The 21,286-nt window shown below is 63.0% G+C and overlaps 1 protein-coding gene across 1 annotated transcript; it reads right to left on the bottom strand.

The window, feature by feature from the left end:
- Positions 1-981: 981 nt before the first annotated feature.
- Positions 982-19,735, bottom strand: LOC147110232 (uncharacterized). The gene is made up of 8 exons (XM_086002501.1): positions 19,498-19,735; positions 18,243-18,364; positions 13,332-13,418; positions 13,096-13,182; positions 9,673-9,761; positions 7,225-7,429; positions 1,400-1,522; positions 982-1,151 (listed from the first exon to the last, which is right to left on the bottom strand). The coding sequence occupies exons 1-8, from the start codon at positions 19,710-19,712 to the stop codon at positions 982-984; spliced, it is 1,098 nt and encodes a 365-aa protein (XP_085858627.1). The 5' UTR covers positions 19,713-19,735.
- Positions 19,736-21,286: the final 1,551 nt, after the last annotated feature.

Here is a 21,286-nt window from a genome sequence, read left to right as displayed (position 1 = left end):
GTGCCCCCAGTATCTTACCCGCCCTGTGCCCCCAGTCCTAACCCGCCCTGTGCCCCCAGTCCTAACCCGCCCTGTGCCCCCAGTCCTAACCCGCCCTGTGCCCCCAGTCCTAACCTGCCCTGTGCCCCCAGTCCTTACCCGCCCTGTGCCCCCACTCCTAACCCGCCCTGTGCCCCCAGTCCCTTACCTGCCCTGTGCCCCCAGTCCTAACCCGCCCTGTGCCCCCAGTCCTAACCTGCCCTGTGCCCCCAGTCCCTAACCCGCCCTGTGCCCCCAGTCCTAACCTGCCCTGTGCCCCCACTCCTAACCTGCCCTGTGCCCCCAGTCCTAACTTGCCCTGTGCCCCCACTCCTAACCCGCCGTGTGCCCCCAGTCCTAACCCGCCGTGTGCCCCCACTCCTAACCTGCCCTGTGCCCCCAGTCCTAACTTGCCCTGTGCCCCCAGTCCTAACCCGCCCTGTGCCCCCAGTCCTAACCCGCCGTGTGCCCCCAGTCCTAACCCGCCCTGTGCCCCCACTCCTAACCCGCCCTGTGCCCCCACTCCTAACCTGCCCTGTGCCCCCACTCCTAACCCGCCCTGTGCCCCCACTCCTAACCTGCCCTGTGCCCCCACTCCTAACCTGCCCTGTGCCCCCACTCCTAACCTGCCCTGTGCCCCCACTCCTAACCTGCCCTGTGCCCCCACTCCTAACCTGCCCTGTGCCCCCACTCCTAACCTGCCCTGTGCCCCCACTCCTAACCCGCCCTGTGCCCCCACTCCTAACCTGCCCTGTGCCCCCACTCCTAACCTGCCCTGTGCCCCCACTCCTAACCTGCCCTGTGCCCCCAGCCCTAACCCGCCCTGTGCCCCCAGTCCTAACCCGCCCTGTGCCCCCAGTCCTAACCCGCCCTGTGCCCCCAGTCCTAACCCGCCCTGTGCCCCCAGTCCTAACCCGCCCTGTGCCCCCACTCCTAACCCGCCCTGTGCCCCCAGTCCTAACCTTACCTGTTCTCTGCCGCGGGCCCGAGCTGCTCCCAGACCAGCAGCACCTCGCCCCCGGTCGCCCAGCGATGGAGGCCGCTGGTGGTCCGCCAAGTGGCCAAGCAGAGGATTCTGGGGAGGTGCGGACAGGAGATGGTCCCCAGGTAAGCGCAGTCCCGCAAACTCCGCACTGGGAGAGAGAAGGACAGTCAATCAGCAGAGGATGGGTACAGTACAGGCAGGGGTGGGAGGAGGCGGGCCGGGGCGGGGGGTGATGGGCAGGGGAGTGGTGGGACAGGTAGGGGGTGGCGGGATACGCATGGCACGGCGGGGGGTGGGGGCGGTGGAGGACAGGTACGACAGGCGGAGGGGAGGGGACAGGTGTGACACGGGGACAGGAAGTTACCTATCCCGTCTCCCCGAGGGTCAGACACTCACCATTCAGGTAGCCCTGCCCATGTTCTGTGTTGTATCCGGACGCTATCAGCACATCATCAGCCTTGGACAGGCAGTCGGTGAATCCGGACTCGGAGAGATGATTCGCCAACCTGCTCAAAGTACCTGAAAGTTAAAGGTAGAAACAAATCAGAGAGAGAGAGAGAGAGAGACAGGGCGAGGGGGAGGGAGAGACAGGGCGAGGGGGGGAGAGACAGGGCGAGGGGGGGAGACAGGGCGAGGGGGGGGAGAGACAGGGCGAGGGGGGGAGAGACAGGGCGAGGGGGGGAGAGACAGGGCGAGGGGGGGAGAGACAGGGCGAGGGGGGGAGAGACAGGGCGAGGGGGGGAGAGACAGGGCGAGGGGGGGAGAGACAGGGCGAGGGGGGGAGAGACAGGGCGAGGGGGGGAGAGACAGGGCGAGGGGGGGAGAGACAGGGCGAGGGGGGAGAGACAGGGCGAGGGGGGGAGAGACAGGGCGAGGGGGGGAGAGACAGGGCGAGGGGGGGGAGACAGGGCGAGGGGGGAGACAGGGCGAGGGGGGGAGAGACAGGGCGAGGGGAGGGAGAGACAGGGCGAGGGGGGGAGACAGGGCGAGGGGGGAGAGACAGGGCGAGGGGGGGAGAGACAGGGCGAGGGGGGGAGAGACAGGGCGAGGGGGGGAGAGACAGGGCGAGGGGGGGAGAGACAGGGCGAGGGGAGGGAGAGACAGAGCGAGGGGGGAGAGACAGGGCGAGGGGGGAGAGACAGGGCGAGGGGGGAGAGACAGGGCGAGGGGGGAGAGACAGGGCGAGGGGGGAGAGACAGGGCGAGGGGGGAGAGACAGGGCGAGGGGGGAGAGACAGGGCGAGGGGGGGAGAGACAGGGCGAGGGGGGAGAGACAGGGCGAGGGGGGAGAGACAGGGCGAGGGGGGAGAGACAGGGCGAGGGGGGAGAGACAGGGCGAGGGGGGAGAGACAGGGCGAGGGGGGAAAGACAGGGCGAGGGGGGAGAGACAGGGCGAGGGGGGAGAGACAGGGCGAGGGGGGAGAGACAGGGCGAGGGGGGAGAGACAGGGCGAGGGGAGAGAGACAGGGCGAGGGGGGGAGAGACAGGGCGAGGGGGGGTGACAGGGCGAGGGGGGGAGACAGGGCGAGGGGGGGAGAGACAGCGCGAGGGGGGGAGACAGGGCGAGGGGGGGAGACAGGGCGAGGGGGGGAGAGACAGGGCGAGGGGGGGAGAGACAGGGCGAGGGGGGGAGACAGGGCGAGGGGGGGAGACAGGGCGAGGGGGGGGAGAGACAGGGCGAGGGGGGGAGAGACAGGGCGAGGGGGGGAGAGACAGGGCGAGGGGGGGAGAGACAGGGCGAGGGGGGAGAGACAGGGCGAGGGGGGAGAGACAGGGCGAGGGGGGAGAGACAGGGCGAGGGGGGGAGAGACAGGGCGAGGGGGGGAGAGACAGGGCGAGGGGGGGAGAGACAGGGCGAGGGGGGGAGAGACAGGGCGAGGGGGGGGAGAGACAGGGCGAGGGGGGGGAGAGACAGGGCGAGGGGGAGAGACAGGGCGAGGGGGGGAGACAGGGCGAGGGGGGAGAGAGGGCGAGGGGGGGAGAGAGGGCGAGGGGGGGAGAGAGGGCGAGGGGGGGAGAGAGGGCGAGGGGGGGGATGAGAGGGCGAGGGGGGGAGAGAGGGCGAGGGGGGGAGAGAGGGCGAGGGGGGGAGAGAGGGCGAGGGGGGGAGAGAGGGCGAGGGGAGGAGAGAGGGCGAGGGGGGGAGAGAGGGCGAGGGGGGGAGAGAGGGCGAGGGGGGGAGAGGGGGGGAGAGAGGGCGAGGGGGGAGACAGGGCGAGGGGGGGAGACAGGGCGAGGGGGGAGACAGGGCGAGGGGGGGAGACAGGGCGAGGGGGGGAGACAGGGCGAGGGGGGGAGACAGGGCGAGGGGGGGAGACAGGGCGAGGGGGGAGACAGGGCGAGGGGGGGAGACAGGGCGAGGGGGGGAGACAGGGCGAGGGGGGGAGACAGGACGAGGGGGGGAGACAGGACGAGGGGGGGAGACAGGGCGAGGGGGGGAGACAGGGCGAGGGGGGGAGACAGGGCGAGGGGGGGAGACAGGGCGAGGGGGGGGAGACAGGGCGAGGGGGGGAGACAGGGCGAGGGGGGGAGACAGGGCGAGGGGGGGAGACAGGGCGAGGGGGGGAGACAGGGCGAGGGGGGGAGAGACAGGGCGAGGGGGGGAGAGACAGGGCGAGGGGGGGAGACAGGACGAGGGGGGGAGACAGGGCGAGGGGGGGAGACAGGGCGAGGGGGGGAGAGACAGGGCGAGGGGGGGAGAGACAGGGCGAGGGGCGAGAGACAGGGCGAGGGGGGGAGAGAGGGCGAGGGGGGAGAGAGGGCGAGGGGGGAGACAGGGCGAGGGGGGGAGACAGGGCGAGGGGGGGAGACAGGACGAGGGGGGGAGACAGGACGAGGGGGGGAGACAGGGCGAGGGGGGGAGACAGGGCGAGGGGGGGAGACAGGGCGAGGGGGGGAGACAGGGCGAGGGGGGGAGACAGGGCGAGGGGGGGAGACAGGGCGAGGGGGGGAGACAGGGCGAGGGGGGGAGACAGGGCGAGGGGGGGAGACAGGGCGAGGGGGGGAGACAGGGCGAGGGGGGGAGACAGGGCGAGGGGGGGAGACAGGGCGAGGGGGGGAGACAGGGCGAGGGGGGGAGACAGGGCGAGGGGGGGAGACAGGGCGAGGGGGGAGACAGGGCGAGGGGGGAGACAGGGCGAGGGGGGGAGACAGGGCGAGGGGGGGAGACAGGGCGAGGGGGGGAGACAGGGCGAGGGGGGGAGACAGGGCGAGGGGGGGAGAGACAGGGCGAGGGGGGGAGAAACAGGGCGAGGGGGGGAGAAACAGGGCGAGGGGGGGAGACAGGGCGAGGGGGGGAGACAGGGCGAGGGGGGGAGACAGGGCGAGGGGGGGAGACAGGGCGAGGGGGGGAGACAGGGCGAGGGGGGGAGACAGGGCGAGGGGGGGAGACAGGGCGAGGGGGGAGACAGGGCGAGGGGGGGAGACAGGGCGAGGGGGGGAGACAGGGCGAGGGGGGGAGACAGGGCGAGGGGGGGAGACAGGGCGAGGGGGGGAGACAGGGCGAGGGGGGGAGACAGGGCGAGGGGGGGAGACAGGGCGAGGGGGGGAGACAGGGCGAGGGGGGAGACAGGGCGAGGGGGGAGACAGGGCGAGGGGGGGAGACAGGGCGAGGGGAGGAGACAGGGCGAGGGGGGGAGACAGGGCGAGGGGGGGAGACAGGGCGAGGGGGGAGACAGGGCGAGGGGGGGAGACAGGGCGAGGGGGGGAGACAGGGCGAGGGGGGAGACAGGGCGAGGGGGGGAGACAGGGCGAGGGGGGGAGACAGGGCGAGGGGGGGAGACAGGGCGAGGGGGGGAGACAGGGCGAGGGGGGGAGACAGGGCGAGGGGGGGGAGACAGGGCGAGGGGGGAGACAGGGCGAGGCGGGGAGAGACAGGGCGAGGGGGGGAGAGACAGGGCGAGGGGGAGAGACAGGGCGAGGGGGGGAGACAGGGCGAGGGGGGGAGACAGGGCGAGGGGGGGAGACAGGGCGAGGGGGGGAGACAGGGCGAGGGGGGGAGACAGGGCGAGGGGGGGAGACAGGGCGAGGGGGGAGACAGGGCGAGGGGGGGAGACAGGGCGAGGGGGGGAGACAGGGCGAGGGGGGGAGACAGGGCGAGGGGGGGAGACAGGGCGAGGGGGGGAGACAGGGCGAGGGGGGGAGACAGGGCGAGGGGGGGAGACAGGGCGAGGGGGGGAGACAGGGCGAGGGGGGGAGACAGGGCGAGGGGGGGAGACAGGGCGAGGGGGGAGACAGGGCGAGGGGGGGAGACAGGGCGAGGGGGGAGACAGGGCGAGGGGGGGAGACAGGGCGAGGGGGGGAGACAGGGCGAGGGGGGGAGACAGGGCGAGGGGGGGAGACAGGGCGAGGGGGGGAGACAGGGCGAGGGGGGGAGACAGGGCGAGGGGGGGAGACAGGGCGAGGGGGGGAGACAGGGCGAGGGGGGGAGACAGGGCGAGGGGGGGAGACAGGGCGAGGGGGGGAGACAGGGCGAGGGGGGAGACAGGGCGAGGGGGGAGACAGGGCGAGGGGGGAGACAGGGCGAGGGGGGAGACAGGGCGAGGGGGGAGACAGGGCGAGGGGGGGAGACAGGGCGAGGGGGGGAGACAGGGCGAGGGGGGGAGACAGGGCGAGGGGGGGAGACAGGGCGAGGGGGGGAGACAGGGCGAGGGGGGGAGACAGGGCGAGGGGGGAGACAGGGCGAGGGGGGGGGAGAGACAGGGCGAGGGGGGGGGAGAGACAGGGCGAGGGGGGGGGAGAGACAGGGCGAGGGGGGGGGAGAGACAGGGCGAGGGGGGGAGAGACAGGGCGAGGGGGGGAGAGACAGGGCGAGGGGGGGAGAGACAGGGCGAGGGGGGGAGAGACAGGGCGAGGGGGGGAGAGACAGGGCGAGGGGGGGAGAGACAGGGCGAGGGGGGGAGAGACAGGGCGAGGGGGGGGAGACAGGGCGAGGGGGGGAGACAGGGCGAGGCGGGGAGACAGGGCGAGGCGGGGAGACAGGGCGAGGCGGGGAGACAGGGCGAGGCGGGGAGACAGGGCGAGGGGGGGAGACAGGGCGAGGGGGGGAGACAGGGCGAGGGGGGGGGAGACAGGGCGAGGGGGGGAGAGACAGGGCGAGGGGGGGAGAGACAGGGCGAGGGGGGGGAGAGACAGGGCGAGGGGGGGAGAGACAGGGCGAGGGGGGGAGAGACAGGGCGAGGGGGGGAGAGACAGGGCGAGGGGGGAGAGACAGGGCGAGGGGGGGAGAGACAGGGCGAGGGGGGGAGAGACAGGGCGAGGGGGGAGAGACAGGGCGAGGGGGGGAGAGACAGGGCGAGGGGGGAGAGACAGGGCGAGGGGGGGAGAGACAGGGCGAGGGGGGGAGACAGGGCGAGGGGGGGGAGACAGGGCGAGGGGGGAGAGACAGGGCGAGGGGGGAGAGACAGGGCGAGGGGGGGAGAGACAGGGCGAGGGGGGGAGAGACAGGGCGAGGGGGGGAGAGACAGGGCGAGGGGGGGAGAGACAGGGCGAGGGGGGTAGAGACAGGGCGAGGGGGGGAGAGACAGGGCGAGGGGGGGAGAGACAGGGCGAGGGGGGGAGAGACAGGGCGAGGGGGGGGAGAGACAGGGCGAGGGGGGGAGAGACAGGGCGAGGGGGGGAGAGACAGGGCGAGGGGGGGAGAGACAGGGCGAGGGGGGGAGAGACAGGGCGAGGGGGGGAGAGACAGGGCGAGGGGGGGAGAGACAGGGCGAGGGGGGGAGAGACAGGGCGAGGGGGGAGAGACAGGGCGAGGGGGGGAGAGACAGGGCGAGGGGGGGAGAGACAGGGCGAGGGGGGGGAGAGATTATGAGCTAAATATAAGAAAAGAGTATATAAAAATTATATGAAAGTATATTTATACACTCAGGGATATATCTGTTTATACACTGTATGGATAGATCTGTATTTTTGTGAACATACATGAATGTTTTTCGATGCTTTGGCAACATAAGATGTACCTTGTCATGCCAATAAAGCGATTTGAATTGAATTGAATTGAATTGAGAGATGGAGTGAGAGAGAGAGAGAGAGAGACAGAGAGACGGAGGGCGAGAGAGAGACGGAGGGAGGGAGAGAGACGGAGGGAGGGAGAGAGATGGGAGAGAGAGAGAGAGACGGAGGGAGAGAGAGAGAGAGAGAGTGATGGAGGGAGAGAGAGTGCGAGAGAGAGACGGAGGGAGAGAGAGTGTGTTGAACAGACACACAAGGCGCTGATGCACTCACCTCTCTCCCACTGCAGTAACTTGAGGTTGGGCCGGTCGCCCCCCAGGTAGAGGGTCTCGGTGTGGACGGCAAGGCATCGAACTGTGCCGATTCCAGGGCTGGTCTGCCCGCTGGCATAGAGGAGGTGAAGCTTCCCATCCCACCGATATTCCCACACCTTCACCTCTCCGTCTGCCGAGGCTGTGAACACTCTGCTGGCCTGTGCCTGAGGGGAGAGAGGGTCACACGCACACACACACACACACACACACACACACACACACACACACACACACACACACACACGCGCACAGACACACACGCACAGACAGACACAGACACAGGCACAGACACAGGGGGGACACAGACACACACAGACACAGGGGGCACGCAGACACACACAGACACAGGGGGCACACAGACACACACAGACACAGGGGGCACACAGACACACACAGACACGGGGGCACACAGACACACACAGACACAGGGGGCACACAGACACACACAGACACAGGGGGCACACAGACACACACAGACACGGGGGGCACACAGACACACACAGACACAGGGGGCACACAGACACACACAGACACAGGGGGCACACAGACACACACAGACACGGGGGCACACAGACACACACAGACACAGGGGGCACGCAGACACACACACAGACACAGGAGGCACACAGACACACACACACAGACAGAGCATGAACGGCCGGGCTCCAACATGACAGTTCCCCGCAACCGCCCCCCCCTCGGGACCCGCAGGCCACTCGACTGGGAGAGGGGACACATACACAGACATCTTACTGAATACACCCCCTCCCTAACCCAGGGGTCACTGGACAGGGATCAGGAACAGGAACCCGGGATGAAACACCCCCCTTGCCTCTGAGTCAGAAGGCTGTGGGTTCATGTCCCACTCCAAAGACTTGAGTACAAAAATCTAGGCTGACACTCCAGCCTAGTAGTGAGGGAGCGCTGCACTGTGGGAGGGGCAGTACTGAGGGAACGCTGCACTGTCGGAGGGGCAGTACTGAGGGAGCACCACACTGTCGGAGGGGCAGTACTGAGGGAGCGCTGCACTGTGGGAGGGGCAGTACTGAGGGAACGCTGCACTGTCGGAGGGGCAGTACTGAGGGAGCGCTGCACTGTCGGGGGGGCAGTACTGAGGGAGCACCACACTGTCGGAGGGGCAGTACTGAGGGAGGACTGCACTGTCGGAGGGGCAGTACTGAGGGAGCACCACACTGTCGGAGGGGCAGTACTGAGGGAGCGCTGCACTGTCGGAGGGGCAGTTCTGAGGAAAGACTGTACTGTCGGAGGGTCAGTACTGAAGGGGCGTTGCACTGTCGGTGGGGCAGTACTGAGGGAGCGCTGCACTGTCAGAGGGGCGGTACTGAGGGAGCGCTGCACTGTTGGAGGGGCAGTACTGTGAGAGCGCTGCATTGTCGGTGGGGCAGTACTAAGGGAGCGCTGTACTGTCGGAGGGGTAGTACTGAGGGAGCGCTGCACTGTCGAAGGGGCAGTACTGAGGGAGCACTGCACTGTCGGAGGGTCAGTACCGAGGGAGCGCTGCACTGTCGGAGGAGCAGTATTGAGGGAGGGCGGCACTGTCGGAGGGGCAGTACTGAGGGAGCGCTGCACTGTCGGAGGGGGAGTACTGAGGGAGCGCTGCACTGTCGGAGAAGCAGTACTGAGGGAGTGCTGCACTGTCGGAGGGACAGTACTGAGGGAGCGCTGCACTGTCGGAGGGGCAGTACTGAGGGAGCGCCGCACTGTCGGAGGGGCAGTACTGAGGGAGCGCTGCACTGTCGGAGGGGCAGTACTGAGGGAGCGCTGCACTGTCGGAGGGGCAGTACTGAGGGAGCGCCGCACTGTCGGAGGGGCAGTACTGAGGGAGGGCGGCACTGTCAGAGGGGCAGTACTGAGGGAGTGCTGCACTGTCGGAGGGGCAGTACTGAGGGAGCGCTGCACTGTCGGAGGGGCAGTACTGAGGGAGCGCCGCACTGTCGGAGGGGCAGTACTGAGGGAGCGCTGCACTGTCAGAGGGGCAGTACTGAGGGACCGCTGCACTGTCAGAGGGGCAGTACTGAGGGAGCGCTGCACTGTCGAAGGGGCAGTACTGAGGGAGCGCTGCACTGTTGGAGGTGCTGTCTTTTGGATGAGATGTTAAACCAAGGCCTCATCTGCCACCTCAGGTGAATGTAAAAGATGCCATGGCACTACTGGAACATGATCGGGGTGGGGGTGGGGAGTTCTCCTTGACGCTCTGGCCAATATTTATCCCTCAACCAACATCACTAAAACAGATTATCTGGTCATTTTAACACTGCTGTACTTTAAAAAGTACTTCATTGGCTGTAAACGTGCTTTGGGGCATCCGGAGGTCATGAAAGGCGCTATAGAAATGCCACTTGTTTACGTACGGTTCCAGGCGGTCGCGAGTTACTTCCGGCCGTACCTGTATGGCTGTGACTCTATCGCAGTGTGCACGGAGTGACTGCTTGCTGTCCCGAGACACTGGGTCCCACAGCTGTACCTTCCCACCGCCTGTGAATGAGAGGCGGGGGTTAGAACATAAGAAATAAGGAGCAGGAGTCGGCCTTTCGGCCCTTCGAGCCTGCGCCGCCGTTCAATAAAATCATGGCTGACCTTCTAGCTCAACTCCACTTTCCTGCACTTTCCCCATATCCCTTGTCTCCCTTAGTATCCAAATATCTATCCATCGCTGCGTGATGAAATAACTCTGTGTTCTGGCATTTGTATTGTTGTTGTTGTACTTGTAATGTCTGGAATGTTCCACCGGTGTAACCACTAATGCTCCTCCCTAGCCCCGCCCCTCTTCTGGAATGTTCTACCAAGGGCTGCGTCGGTGATGAATGATGGTTGCCCTGTGTTAACTTGATGCTCTGTTCTTACTTAATAAAAGCCTTTAGTTTTAAGCTTTAACCTCATGGATTCAGGCAGTTATTTGGCACATCACTCTGTCTTGAATACACTCAATGACTGAGCCTCCACAGCCCTCTGGGGTAGAGAATTCCAAAGATTCCCCACCCTCTGAGTGAAGAAATTTCTCCGCATCTCAGTCCTAAATGGCCGACCCCTTATTCTGAGACTGTGACCCCGGTTCTAGACTTCCCCAGCCAGGGGAAACATCCTCCCAGCATCTACCCTGTCGAGCCCTGTAAGAATTGTGTATGTTTCAATGAGATCACCTCTCATTCTTCTAAACTCTAGAGAATATAGGCCTAGTCTACTCAATCTGTCCTCATAGGGCAATCCCCCCATCCCAGGAACCAGTCTGGTGAACCTTCGTTGCACTCCCTCTATGGGAAGTATATCCTTCCTTAGGTAAGGGGACCAAAACTGTACACAATACTCCAGGTGTGGTCTCACCAGGGCCCTATATAATTGCAGTAAGACGTCTTTACTCTTATACTCAAATCCTCTTGTAATAAAGGCCAACATACCATTGGCTTTCCTAATTGCTTGCTGTACCTGCATGTTAACTTTCAGTGATTCGTGTACAAGGACAGCCAGGTCCCTCTGAACACCAACATTTCCCAATCTCTCACCATTTAAAAAATACTCTGCTTTTCTATTTTTCCTACCAAAGTGGATAACTTCACAATTCTCCACATTATATTCCATTTGCCATGTTCTTGCCCATTCACTTAGCCTGTCTACGTCCTTGTGAAGCCTCCTTGCATCCTCCTCACAACTTACATTCCCACCCAGCTTTATATCATCAGCAAACTTGGATACATTACACTCGGTCCCCTCATCAGATCATTGATGTATGTTGTGAATAGCTGAGGCCCGACCACTGATCCTTACGGTACCCCACTAGTTACAGCCTGCCGACCCGAAAATGACCCGTTTATTCCTACTGTCTGTTTGCTGTCTGTTAACCAATCCTCAATCGATGCTAATATATTACCCCCAATCCCATGAGTGCGAATTTTGTGTACCTTACTGAATACGATTTGAAAATCCAAATATACTGCATTCCACTGGTCTTCCCTTATCTACCCTGCTAGTTACAACCTCAAAAAACTCTAACAGATTTGTCAAACACAATTTCCCTTTCATAAATCCGTGTTGACTCTGACCAATCATATTATGATTTTCGAAGTGCCCTGTTCCACGTCTTTAATAATAGATTCTAGCATTTTTCCGATGACTGATATCAGACTAACTGGCCTGTAGTTCCCTGTTTTCTCTCTCCCTCCTTTCTTGAATAGCGGCGTTACATTTGCGACCTTCCAATCCGCGGGGAACGTTCTTGACTCTAGAATAATCGCCCCGAACACAGGAGGTCAAAGAACTACATTCAACGCTGGGGCAGCGGGTCAGATTCTGACCTTTCGCCCTCTGGTCCCTGGGGTCAAAACAAGCCCCCACCCCAAGACAAAGGGGGTGAAGGGCTCCCCTCTCTGATGGCGGTCTGGGTGAGCAGGAGCTCAGACACTTGGCTCACTCTGCCCTCTCTCTCTCTCTTCTTCCCTCTTCACCTTCTCTCCTTCCCTTTTCCCTCTCTCCCCCTCCCGCCTGTCTTGTGTGCCCCTTCAGCCTCGCACTCTCACACTCTCTCTCTCTCCACCTGCCGGGCCACTCTCTCTCCGCCCCTCTTTCCTCCCCCCGTTTTCTTCACTACCGCTTCCTCCTCTCTTCCCCACATCCTCCCCACTTTCCCCAATCTCCTCGCTTTCCCCCAATCCTCTGTCTCCCGCTCCATGTCCGTCTCGCCCTCCGGCGCTCTCTGTGCCCGCCTCGCCCTCCCACGCTCTGTGCCCACCTCGCCCTCCCGCGCTCTCTATGCCTGCCTCGCCCTCTCGCACTCAGTGCCCGCCTCGCCCTCCCATGCTCTCTATGCCCGCATCGCACTCCCGCGCTCTCAATGCCCTCCTCGTCCTCCCGCGCTCTCAATGCCCTCCTCGTCCTCCCGCGCTCTCAATGCCCGCCTCGCCCTCCCACGCTCTCTATGCCCGCAACACATTCCCGCGCTCTCAATGCCCTCCTCGTCCTCCCGCGCTCTCAATGCCCGCCTCGCCCTCCCACGCTCTCAATGCCCGCCTCGCCCTCCCATGCTCTCAATGCCCGCCTCGCCCTCCCACGCTCTTTATGCCCGCCTCGCTCTCCCGGCCCGCCTTGCCCTCCCGCGCTCTCTATGCCCACCTCCCTCTCCCGTGCTCTCTATCCCGCGCTCTTTATGCCCGCCTCGCTCTCCTGCACTCTCTATGCCCGCCTCACCCTCCCACGCTCTATGCCCGCCTCGCCCTCCCGTGCTCTCTGTGCCCGCGTCACACTCCCGCGCTCTCAATGCCCTCCTCGTCCTCCCGCGCTCTCAATGCCCGCCTCGCCCTCCCACGCTCTCAATGCCCGCCTCGCCCTCCCACGCTCTTTATGCCCGCCTCGCTCTCCCGGCCCGCCTTGCCCTCCCGCACTCTCTATGCCCACCTCGCTCTCCCGTGCTCTCTATCTCGCGCTCTTTATGCCCGCCTCGCTCTCCTGCACTCTCTATGCCCGCCTCGCCCTCCCACGCTCTCTGTGCCCGCGTCGCCCTCCCATGCTCTCAATGCCCGCCTCGCCCTCCCACGCTCTTTATGCCCGCCTCGCTCTCCCGGCCCGCCTTGCCCTCCCGCGCTCTCTATGCCCACCTCGCTCTCCCGTGCTCTCTATCCCGCGCTCTTTATGCCCGCCTCGCCCTCCCACGCTCTCTATGCCCGCCTCACCCTCCCACGTTCTATGCCCGCCTCGCCCTCCCGCGCTCTCTGTCTTCGCCTCTGTCTCGCACACACTCTCTGCCTGTCTGTCTCTCTCTGACCCCTCACATCCCCGCCCATGCCTCTATTCCCCCCTTCTCAGACCATCAGGTACCCACCTGATCCGGAGATGAGGAGGTCGGCCTGTGGTAGATAGATCAGCGAGGTTACAGCATTGAAGGTATAAATGTTCCGCGACGATACCCCTGGGAAGAGGGAGAGAAATAAAATAATGATTCCCACTGTGTTGAACGTTAAACAGGACCTCCAGTTCGCCGTCCCCGCGACTCGTGCCCTCCCCGCGACTCGCACCCTCCCCACCACTCACGCCCTCATCCTCCTGGCTGTGACGTACCTGCGAGCAGGGCCCAGATGATGATCGAGCTGTCGGAAGACCCACTCGCGACGAATTGCTCTCGCTCATCGCAGTCCAGTTGAGGGGCTGTGAACGGCAATCAGACAAGGTAACGTCAAGGCAAGCGGGCGGGTGAAACCCAGGCCATCACGGTATCACGTCATGTTGAGGCAGTCAGCTGGGTAATGGGGGAAGGGCACACTCAATCGATAAACATCACCCCCCCTCCCGACTCTCTCCCTCGCCCACCCGGTCCTGAGGCACAGGGAGCATTAGTCTGTTCGGAGGGAGGACCTTGGGCGTTCATAGAAACAGGGGGAGGCCCATTCAGCCCCTCGAGCCTGTTACACAGGAACAGGGGGAGGCCCATTCAGCCCCTCGAGCCTGTTACACAGGAACAGGAGGAGGCCCATTCAGCCCCTCGAGCCTGTTACACAGCAACAGGAGAAGGCCCATTCAGCCCCTCGAGCTTGTTACACAGGAACAGGAGGAGGCCCATTCAGCCCCTCGAGCCTGTTACACAGGAACAGGGGGAGGCCCATTCAGCCCCTCGAGCCTGTTACACAGGAACAGGAGGAGGCCCATTCAGCCCCTCGAGCCTGTTACACAGGAACAGGAGGAGGCCCATTCAGCCCCTCGAGCCTGTTACACAGGAACAGGAGGAGGCCCATTCAGCCCCTCGAGCCTGTTACACAGGAACAGGAGGAGGCCCATTCAGCCCCTCGAGCTTGTTACCACAGGAACAGGAGGAGGCCCATTCAGCCCCTCGAGCCTGTTACACAGCAACAGGAGGAGGCCCATTCAGCCCCTCGAGCCTGTTACCACAGGAACAGGGGGAGGCCCATTCAGCCCCTCGAGCCTGTTACACAGCAACAGGAGGAGGCCCATTCAGCCCCTCGAGCCTGTTACACAGGAACAGGAGGAGGCCCATTCAGCCCCTCGAGCCTGTTACACAGGAACAGGAGGAGGCCCATTCAGCCCCTCGAGCCTGTTACACAGGAACAGGAGGAGGCCCATTCAGCCCCTCGAGCCTGTTACACAGCAACAGGAGGAGGCCCATTCAGCCCCTCGAGCCTGTTACACAGCAACAGGAGGAGGCCCATTCAGCCCCTCGAGCCTGTTACCACAGGAACAGGGGGAGGCCCATTCAGCCCCTCGAGCCTGTTACACAGCAACAGGAGGAGGCCCATTCAGCCCCCTCGAGCTTGTTACACAGGAACAGGGGGAGGCCCATTCAGCCCCTCGAGCCTGTTACACAGCAACAGGAGGAGGCCCATTCAGCCCCCTCGAGCTTGTTACACAGGAACAGGAGGAGGCCCATTCAGCCCCTCGAGCCTGTTACCACAGGAACAGGGGGAGGCCCATTCAGCCCCTCGAGCCTGTTACACAGCAACAGGAGGAGGCCCATTCAGCCCCCTCGAGCTTGTTACACAGGAACAGGGGGAGGCCCATTCAGCCCCTCGAGCCTGTTACCACAGGAACAGGGGGAGGCCCATTCAGGCTCTCGAGCCTGTTACCACAGGAACAGGAGGAGGCCCATTCAGCCCCCTCGAGCCTGTTACCACAGGAACAGGAGGAGGCCCATTCGGCCCCTCGAGCCTGTTACACAGGAACAGGAGGAGGCCATTCAGCCCAGCGATCCTGCTACCACAGGAACAGGAGGAGGCCCATTCAGCCCCTCGAGTCTGTTACACAGGAACAGGAGGAGGCCCATTCAGCCCCCTCGAGTCTGTTACACAGGAACAGGGGGAGGCCATTCAGCCCCCTCGAGCTTGTTACACAGGAACAGGAGGAGGCCCATTCAGCCCCTCGAGCCTGTTACACAGGAACAGGAGGAGGCCCATTCAGCCCCCTCGAGTCTGTTACACAGGAACAGGAGGAGGCCCATTCAGCCCCCTCGAGCTTGTTACACAGGAACATCGGAGGCCCATTCAGCCCCTCGAGCCTGTTACATAGGAACAGGAGGAGGCCCATTCAGCCCAGCGATCCTGTTACCACAGGAACAAGAGGAGGCCATTCAGCCCAGCAATCCTGTTACCACAGGAACAAGAGGAGGCCATTCAGCCCAGTGATCCTGTTACCACAGGAACAGGAGGAGGCCCATTCAGCCCCTCGAGTCTGTTACCACAGGAACAGGAAGAGGCCCATTCAGCCCACTCGAGCTTGTTACACAGGAACAGGAGTAGGCCCATTCAGCTCCCCTGAGCCTGTTACCGTAGGAACAGTAGGCCCATTCAGCCCCCTTGAGCCTGTTACCATAGGAACAGTAGGCCCATTCAGCCCCCTTGAGCCTGTTACCGTAGGAACAGTAGGCCCATTCAGCCCACTCGAGCTTGTTACACAGGAACAGGAGTCGGCCCATTCAGCCCCCTTGAGCCTGTTACACAGGAACAGTAGGCCCATTCAGCCCCCTTGAGCCTGTTACCGTAGGAACAGTAGGCCCATTCAGCCCCCTTGAGCCTGTTACCGTAGGAACAGTAGGCCCATTCAGCCCCCTCGAGCCTGTTACACAGGAACAGGAGTCGGCCCATTCAGCCCCCTTGAGCCTGTTACACAGGAACAGTAGGCCCATGCAGCCCCCTTGAGCCTGTTACACAGGAACAGGAGTCGGCCCATTCAGCCCCCTTGAGCCTGTTACCGTAGGAACAGTAGGCCCATTCAGCCCCCTCGAGCCTGTTACACAGGAACAGGAGTCGGCCCATTCAGCCCCCTTGAGCCTGTTACACAGGAACAGTAGGCCCATTCAGCCCCTTGAGCCTGTTACACAGGAACAGGAGTCGGCCCATTCAGCCCCCTTGAGCCTGTTACCGTAGGAACAGTAGGCCCATTCAGCCCCCTTGAGCTTGTTACACAGGAACAGGAGGAGGCCCATTGAGTTCGTCGAGCCTGTTCCGCCATTCAATCAGATCATGGATGACCTGTATCACAATTCAAATTACCCGCCTTAGTTCCATATCCCTTACCCAACAAAAATCTATCAATCCCGGTTTTGATATTTTAAATTGACATCTTGTTTTTGGGGGTGGGGGGGCGGTGAGTTCCAGATTTCCACCAGCCTTTTGTGTGAAGAACTGCTTCCTGACATCACCCCTGAACGGCCTAGCTCTAATTTTAAGGTTAATGCCCCTTGATCTGGACTCCCCCCAGCAGAGCAAATAGTTTCTCTCTATCTACCGTATAGAATCCTTTAATCACCTTAAACACCTCGATTAGATCATCCCTTAATCTCCCATACTTGTGGGAATACAAGCCCAGTTTATGCAACCTGTCCTCATAATTGAACCCTTTTAGCCCCGGTTACATTCTGGTGAATCTGCGCTGCACCCACTCCAAAGCCAATCTATCCTTACATAGAAACATAGAAGATAGGAGCAGGAGTAGGCCATTCGGCCCCTCGAGCCTGCTCCGCCATTCAATGCGATCATGGCTGATCATCCAAATTCAGTACCCTGTCCCTGCCTTCTCCCCATATCCCTTGATCCCTTTAGCCTTAAGAAATATATCTATCTCCTTCTTGAATATATTTAATGAATTGGCCTCAACTGCCTTCTGTGGTAGAGAATTCCACAGGTTCACCACTCTCTGGGTGAAGAAATTCCTCCTCATCTCTGTCCTAAATGGCTTACCCCTTATCCTTAGACTGTGACCCCTGGTTCTGGACTCCCCCGGCCATCGGGAACATCCTTCCTGCATCTAGTCTGTCTACTCCTGTTAGAATTTTATAAGTTTCAATGAGATCCCCTCTCATTCTTCTATCCTCCAGTGAGTATAAGCCCAGTCGACCCAATCTCTCCTCATACGTCATTCCTGCCATCCCAGGTAACAGCCTGGTGAATCTTCGCTGCACTCCCTCCATGGCAAGAACATCCTTCCTCAGGTAAGGTGACCAAAACTGCACACAATACTCAAGATGTGGTCTCACCAAGGCCCTGTACAACTGCAGCAAGACATCCTTGCTCCTGTACTCGAACCCTCTCGCTACGAAGGCCAACATACCATTTGCCTTCTTAACCGCCTGCTGCACCTGCATGCTTACCTTCAGCGACTGGTGCACAAGGACACCCAGGTCTCGTTGCACTTCCCCTTCTCCCAATCTATTGCCGTTCAGATAATAATCTGCCTTCCTGTTTTTGCCACCAAAGTGGATAACCTCACATTTATCCACATTATATTGCATCTGCCATGCTTCTGCCCAATCACCCAACCTGTCCAAATCATACTGGAGTTTCTCGGCATCCTCCTCACACATGCCCACCCAGCTTTGTCTCGTCTGCAAACTTGGAGATATTACATCTAGTTCCCTCGTCTAGATCATTTATATATATATTGTGAATAGCTGGGGTCCTAGCACCGATCCCTGTGGTACCCCACTAGTCACTGCCAGCCACTCGGAAAAAGACCCGTTTATTCCAACTCTTTGCTTTCTGTCTGCCAACCAGTTCTCTATCCCAGTCAGTACCTTGCCCCCAATCCCATGTGCCTTAACTTTACACGCTAATCTCTTATGCGGGACCTTATCAAAAGCCTTCTGAAAGTCCAAATACACCACATCCACTGGTTCTCCCTTATCTATTCTACCAGTTACATCCTCAAACCAGTAACTTTCTGAGGTGCAGTGCCCAGAACCGAACACAGTTACTCCAGAGCTCTGTACAACTGGAGCAATAATGTCCACTCCTTTTGTATTCCAGGCCCCCCTCGAGCTAAAGGCCAAAGTGCCATTAGGTTTTTTCGGCAAGGGTCGTGACTCCCAGGGAGCCGGGGGCGGGGGGTGGGATCATCTGGGTTCAGAGTTCAATCCCTCCCTTCCCGCCCTGTACCCTCTCCCTCCTCGGTCCCTCCCTCCCCAACCGTCGCTCCCCGGGGGCCCGGTCCCGCCCCTGGATCGCTCGGCCGGTTTGCTCTCCTTACCCAGAAGCCTGGCGCTTCCCTCGGGAATCACCGCCAGGCAGCTGACCTCCCCCGTGTGGCCGCCGAGGTTCCGCTCCTCCCTCGCCGTGGGCACGTGCCATACCTTCACCGTCGTGTCCCGGCTGGGAAAAGAAGGGGGGGGAGGAAACCCATGCATTATTCACAGGGTGCATTTATTGCCCATCCCCAGTTGCCCTTGAGAAGGTGGTGGTGAGCCGCCTTCTTGAACCGCTGCAGTCCGTGTGGTGAAGGTGCTCCCACAGCGCTGTTAGGGAGGGAGTTCCAGGATTTTGACCCAGCGAGGATGAAGGATCGCCGATATATTTCCAAGTCAGGATGGTGTGTGACTTGGAGGGGAACTTGGAGGTGGTGGTGTTCCCATGCGCCTGCTGCCCTTGTCCTTCTAGGTGGAAGAGGTCGCGGGTTTGGGAGGTGCTGCCGAAGAAGCCTTGGCGAGTTGCTGCAGTGCATCTTGTAGATGGTGCACACTGCAGCCACGGTGCGCCGGTGGTGGAGGGAGTGAATGTTTAAGGTGGTGGATGGGGTGCCAATCAAGGGGGCTGCTTTGTCCTGGATGGTGTCGAACTTCTTGAGTGTTGTTGTGGGGAGGGGGGGTGGAATTGGGGCTGGGGGGGAGAGAGTGGTCTGGGTCACAGGGGAGGGCGGGGCCACACTCAAGGAGGGGGGGTTATACCATCAAAGCAACTGTCCTTCAACACAGCATTCATAACCTGCGCACTCCCTCAACACCCGCAACCACCTGGGCAGCGACACTCGCTGGGGGAGCGGCTCATGGACATCGGGAGACCTTCGGTGCCTCATTTCAAGGGTCACTGGACAGGGATCAGGAGCAGGAACCCGGGCTGATTCACCCCCTCCCTAACCCAGGGGTCACTGGACAGGGATCAGGAGCAGGAACCCGGGCTGATTCACACCCTCCCTAGCCCAGGGGTCACTGGACAGGGATCAGGAGCAGGAACCCGGGCTGATTCACCCCCTCCCTAACCCAGGGGTCACTGGACAGGGATCAGGAGCAGGAACCCGGGCTGATTCACCCCCTCCCTAACCCCGGGGTCACTGGACAGGGATCAGGAGCAGGAACCCGGGCTGATTCACCCCCTCCCTAACCCTGGGGTCACTGCTGGGTGTTTGGGACTCAGCACCCACACCGGGTGAGATCAGGTTAACTCAACACAGGCCGAGGATGGAGCCTGGGCCTTTCTTGCTCTGTGTGCCCCAGTACTGGTGCTCTCACCTGCCGGAGATAACCTGCGACCCGTGAAAGACGACGGCCGTCACCAGGTCACTGTGTCCTTCGAGGCGGCGAATCAGGAACTGCGAACTCTGCCAAACCTCCTTGTGCCGAACACTCTGTGGGTCTTCAGACAGTTTCTCTAAGAGAGCGAGAAGGGAAGAGAGAGAACCTAAGAACAGGCCCTTCGAGCCTGCTCCGCCATTCAGTGAGATCATGGCTGATCTTCCCCCTCAATTCCTTTCACCGGCCCTATCGCCATACCCCTTGATGCCCTCACTCGTCAGAAATCTGTCGACTTCTGTTTTAAATATACCCAATGACTGAGCCTCCACTGCCCTCTGGGGCAGAGAATTCCAAAGATTCGCCACCCTCTGTGTGAAGAAATTCATTCTCATCTCAGTCCTGAATGGCCGACCCGTTGTCCTGAGGCTGTGGCCCCTGGGGGAGGAGAGGGGGAGGGGGAGGAGAGGGAGGCGGAGGAGAGGGAGGCGGAGGAGAGGGAGGGGGAGGAGAGGGAGGGGGAGGAGAGGGAGGGGGAGGGGGAGGAGAGGGAGGGGGAGGGGGAGGAGAGGGTGGGGGAGGGGGAGGAGAGGGTGGGGGAGGGGGAGGAGAGGGTGGGGGAGGGGGAGGAGAGGGAGGGGGAGGGGGAGGAGAGGGAGGGGGAGGGGGAGGAGAGGGAGGGGGAGGGGGAGGAGAGGGAGGGGGAGGAGAGGGAGAGGGAGGGGGAGGAGAGGGAGGGGGAGGAGAGGGAGAGGGAGGGGGAGGAGACGGGGGGTGGAGAGGAGAGGGGGGAGGGAGGGGAGAAGGGGGAGGGGAGAAGGGGGAGGGGAGGGAGGGGAGGGGGGGAGGGGAGGGAGGGGGGGAGGGAGGGGGGAGGGGGGGGGAGGGAGGGGGTATGGGGAGGGGGAGGAGGGAGCGGGGAGGGGGTATGGGGGAGGAGGGAGCGGGGAGGGGGTATGGGGGAGGGGGAGGAGGGAGAGGGATGGGGAGGGGGAGAGGGGGAGGGGGGGAGGGGGAAGGAGGGGAGGGAGGAGGGAGAGGGGAGAGGGGGGAGAGGGGGGGAGAGGGAGGGGGAGCGGGAGAGGGAGGAGGGGAGGGGAGGGGGAGGGGAGGGGGAGGAGAGGGGGGATGGAGAGGGGGGGAGGGAGGGGGGATGGAGAGGGGGGGAGGGAGGGGGGATGGAGAGGGGGGGAGGGAGGGGGGATGGAGAGGGGGGGAGGGAGGGGGGATGGAGAGGGGGGAGGGAGGGGGAGGGGGGGAGGGGGAGGGGGAGGGGGGGGAGGGGGAGAGGGTGGGAGGGAGGGGGAGGGGAGAGGGGGGGAGGGAGGGGGAGAGGGGGGGAGGGAGGGGGAGAAGGGAGGGAGAGGGGGGGAGAAGGGAGGGAGAAGGGAGGGAGGGGGGAAGGGAGGGAGGGGGGGGGGGAGAAGGGAGGGAGGGGGGAGGGGAGAAGGGAGGGAGGGGGGAGGGGAGAAGGGAGGGAGGGGGGAGGGGACAGGAGGGGGGAGAGGGGAGGGGAGAGGGAGGGGGAGGGTGAAGGGGGGGAGGGAGGGGGAGGGTGAAGGGGGGGAGGAAAGCGAGGGGGAGGAGAGAAGGGGGGGAGGAGAGGGGGCAGAGGAGAGGGGTGGAGGAGAGGGGGGGAGGAGAGGGGGGGTGAGAGGGGAGAGAGGGGTGGAGAGGGAGGGAGGGGAGAAGAGGGAGGGGCAGGAGAGGGAGGGGCGCAGGAGAGGGAGGGGGAGAAGAGTGGGAGGGGGAGGAGGGGGGAGGGGGGGAGGAGTGGGAGGGGGAGGGG

Source organism: Somniosus microcephalus, chromosome 12 (assembly GCF_052327205.1).
Source record: "Somniosus microcephalus isolate GS21.2 chromosome 12, FLI_Smic_1.0, whole genome shotgun sequence".
Lineage (NCBI taxonomy): Eukaryota > Metazoa > Chordata > Chondrichthyes > Squaliformes > Somniosidae > Somniosus > Somniosus microcephalus.
Note: the sequence above shows the minus strand (reverse complement) of the source record. Positions and strands in the feature narration are given on the sequence as shown.

Coding starts and splice junctions, on each gene's coding strand:
- LOC147110232 (XM_086002501.1), bottom strand. CDS start 19,712: ATGATCTCACTGAATGGCGGAGCAGGCTCGAAGGGCCTGTTCTTAGGT. Junction 7,430..9,672: donor ATAGAGTCACAGCCATACAG/GTACGGCCGGAA, acceptor CTCTCCCCTCAG/GCACAGGCCAGCAGAGTGTT. Junction 1,523..7,224: donor GTTACTGCAGTGGGAGAGAG/GTGAGTGCATCA, acceptor TTTAACTTTCAG/GTACTTTGAGCAGGTTGGCG.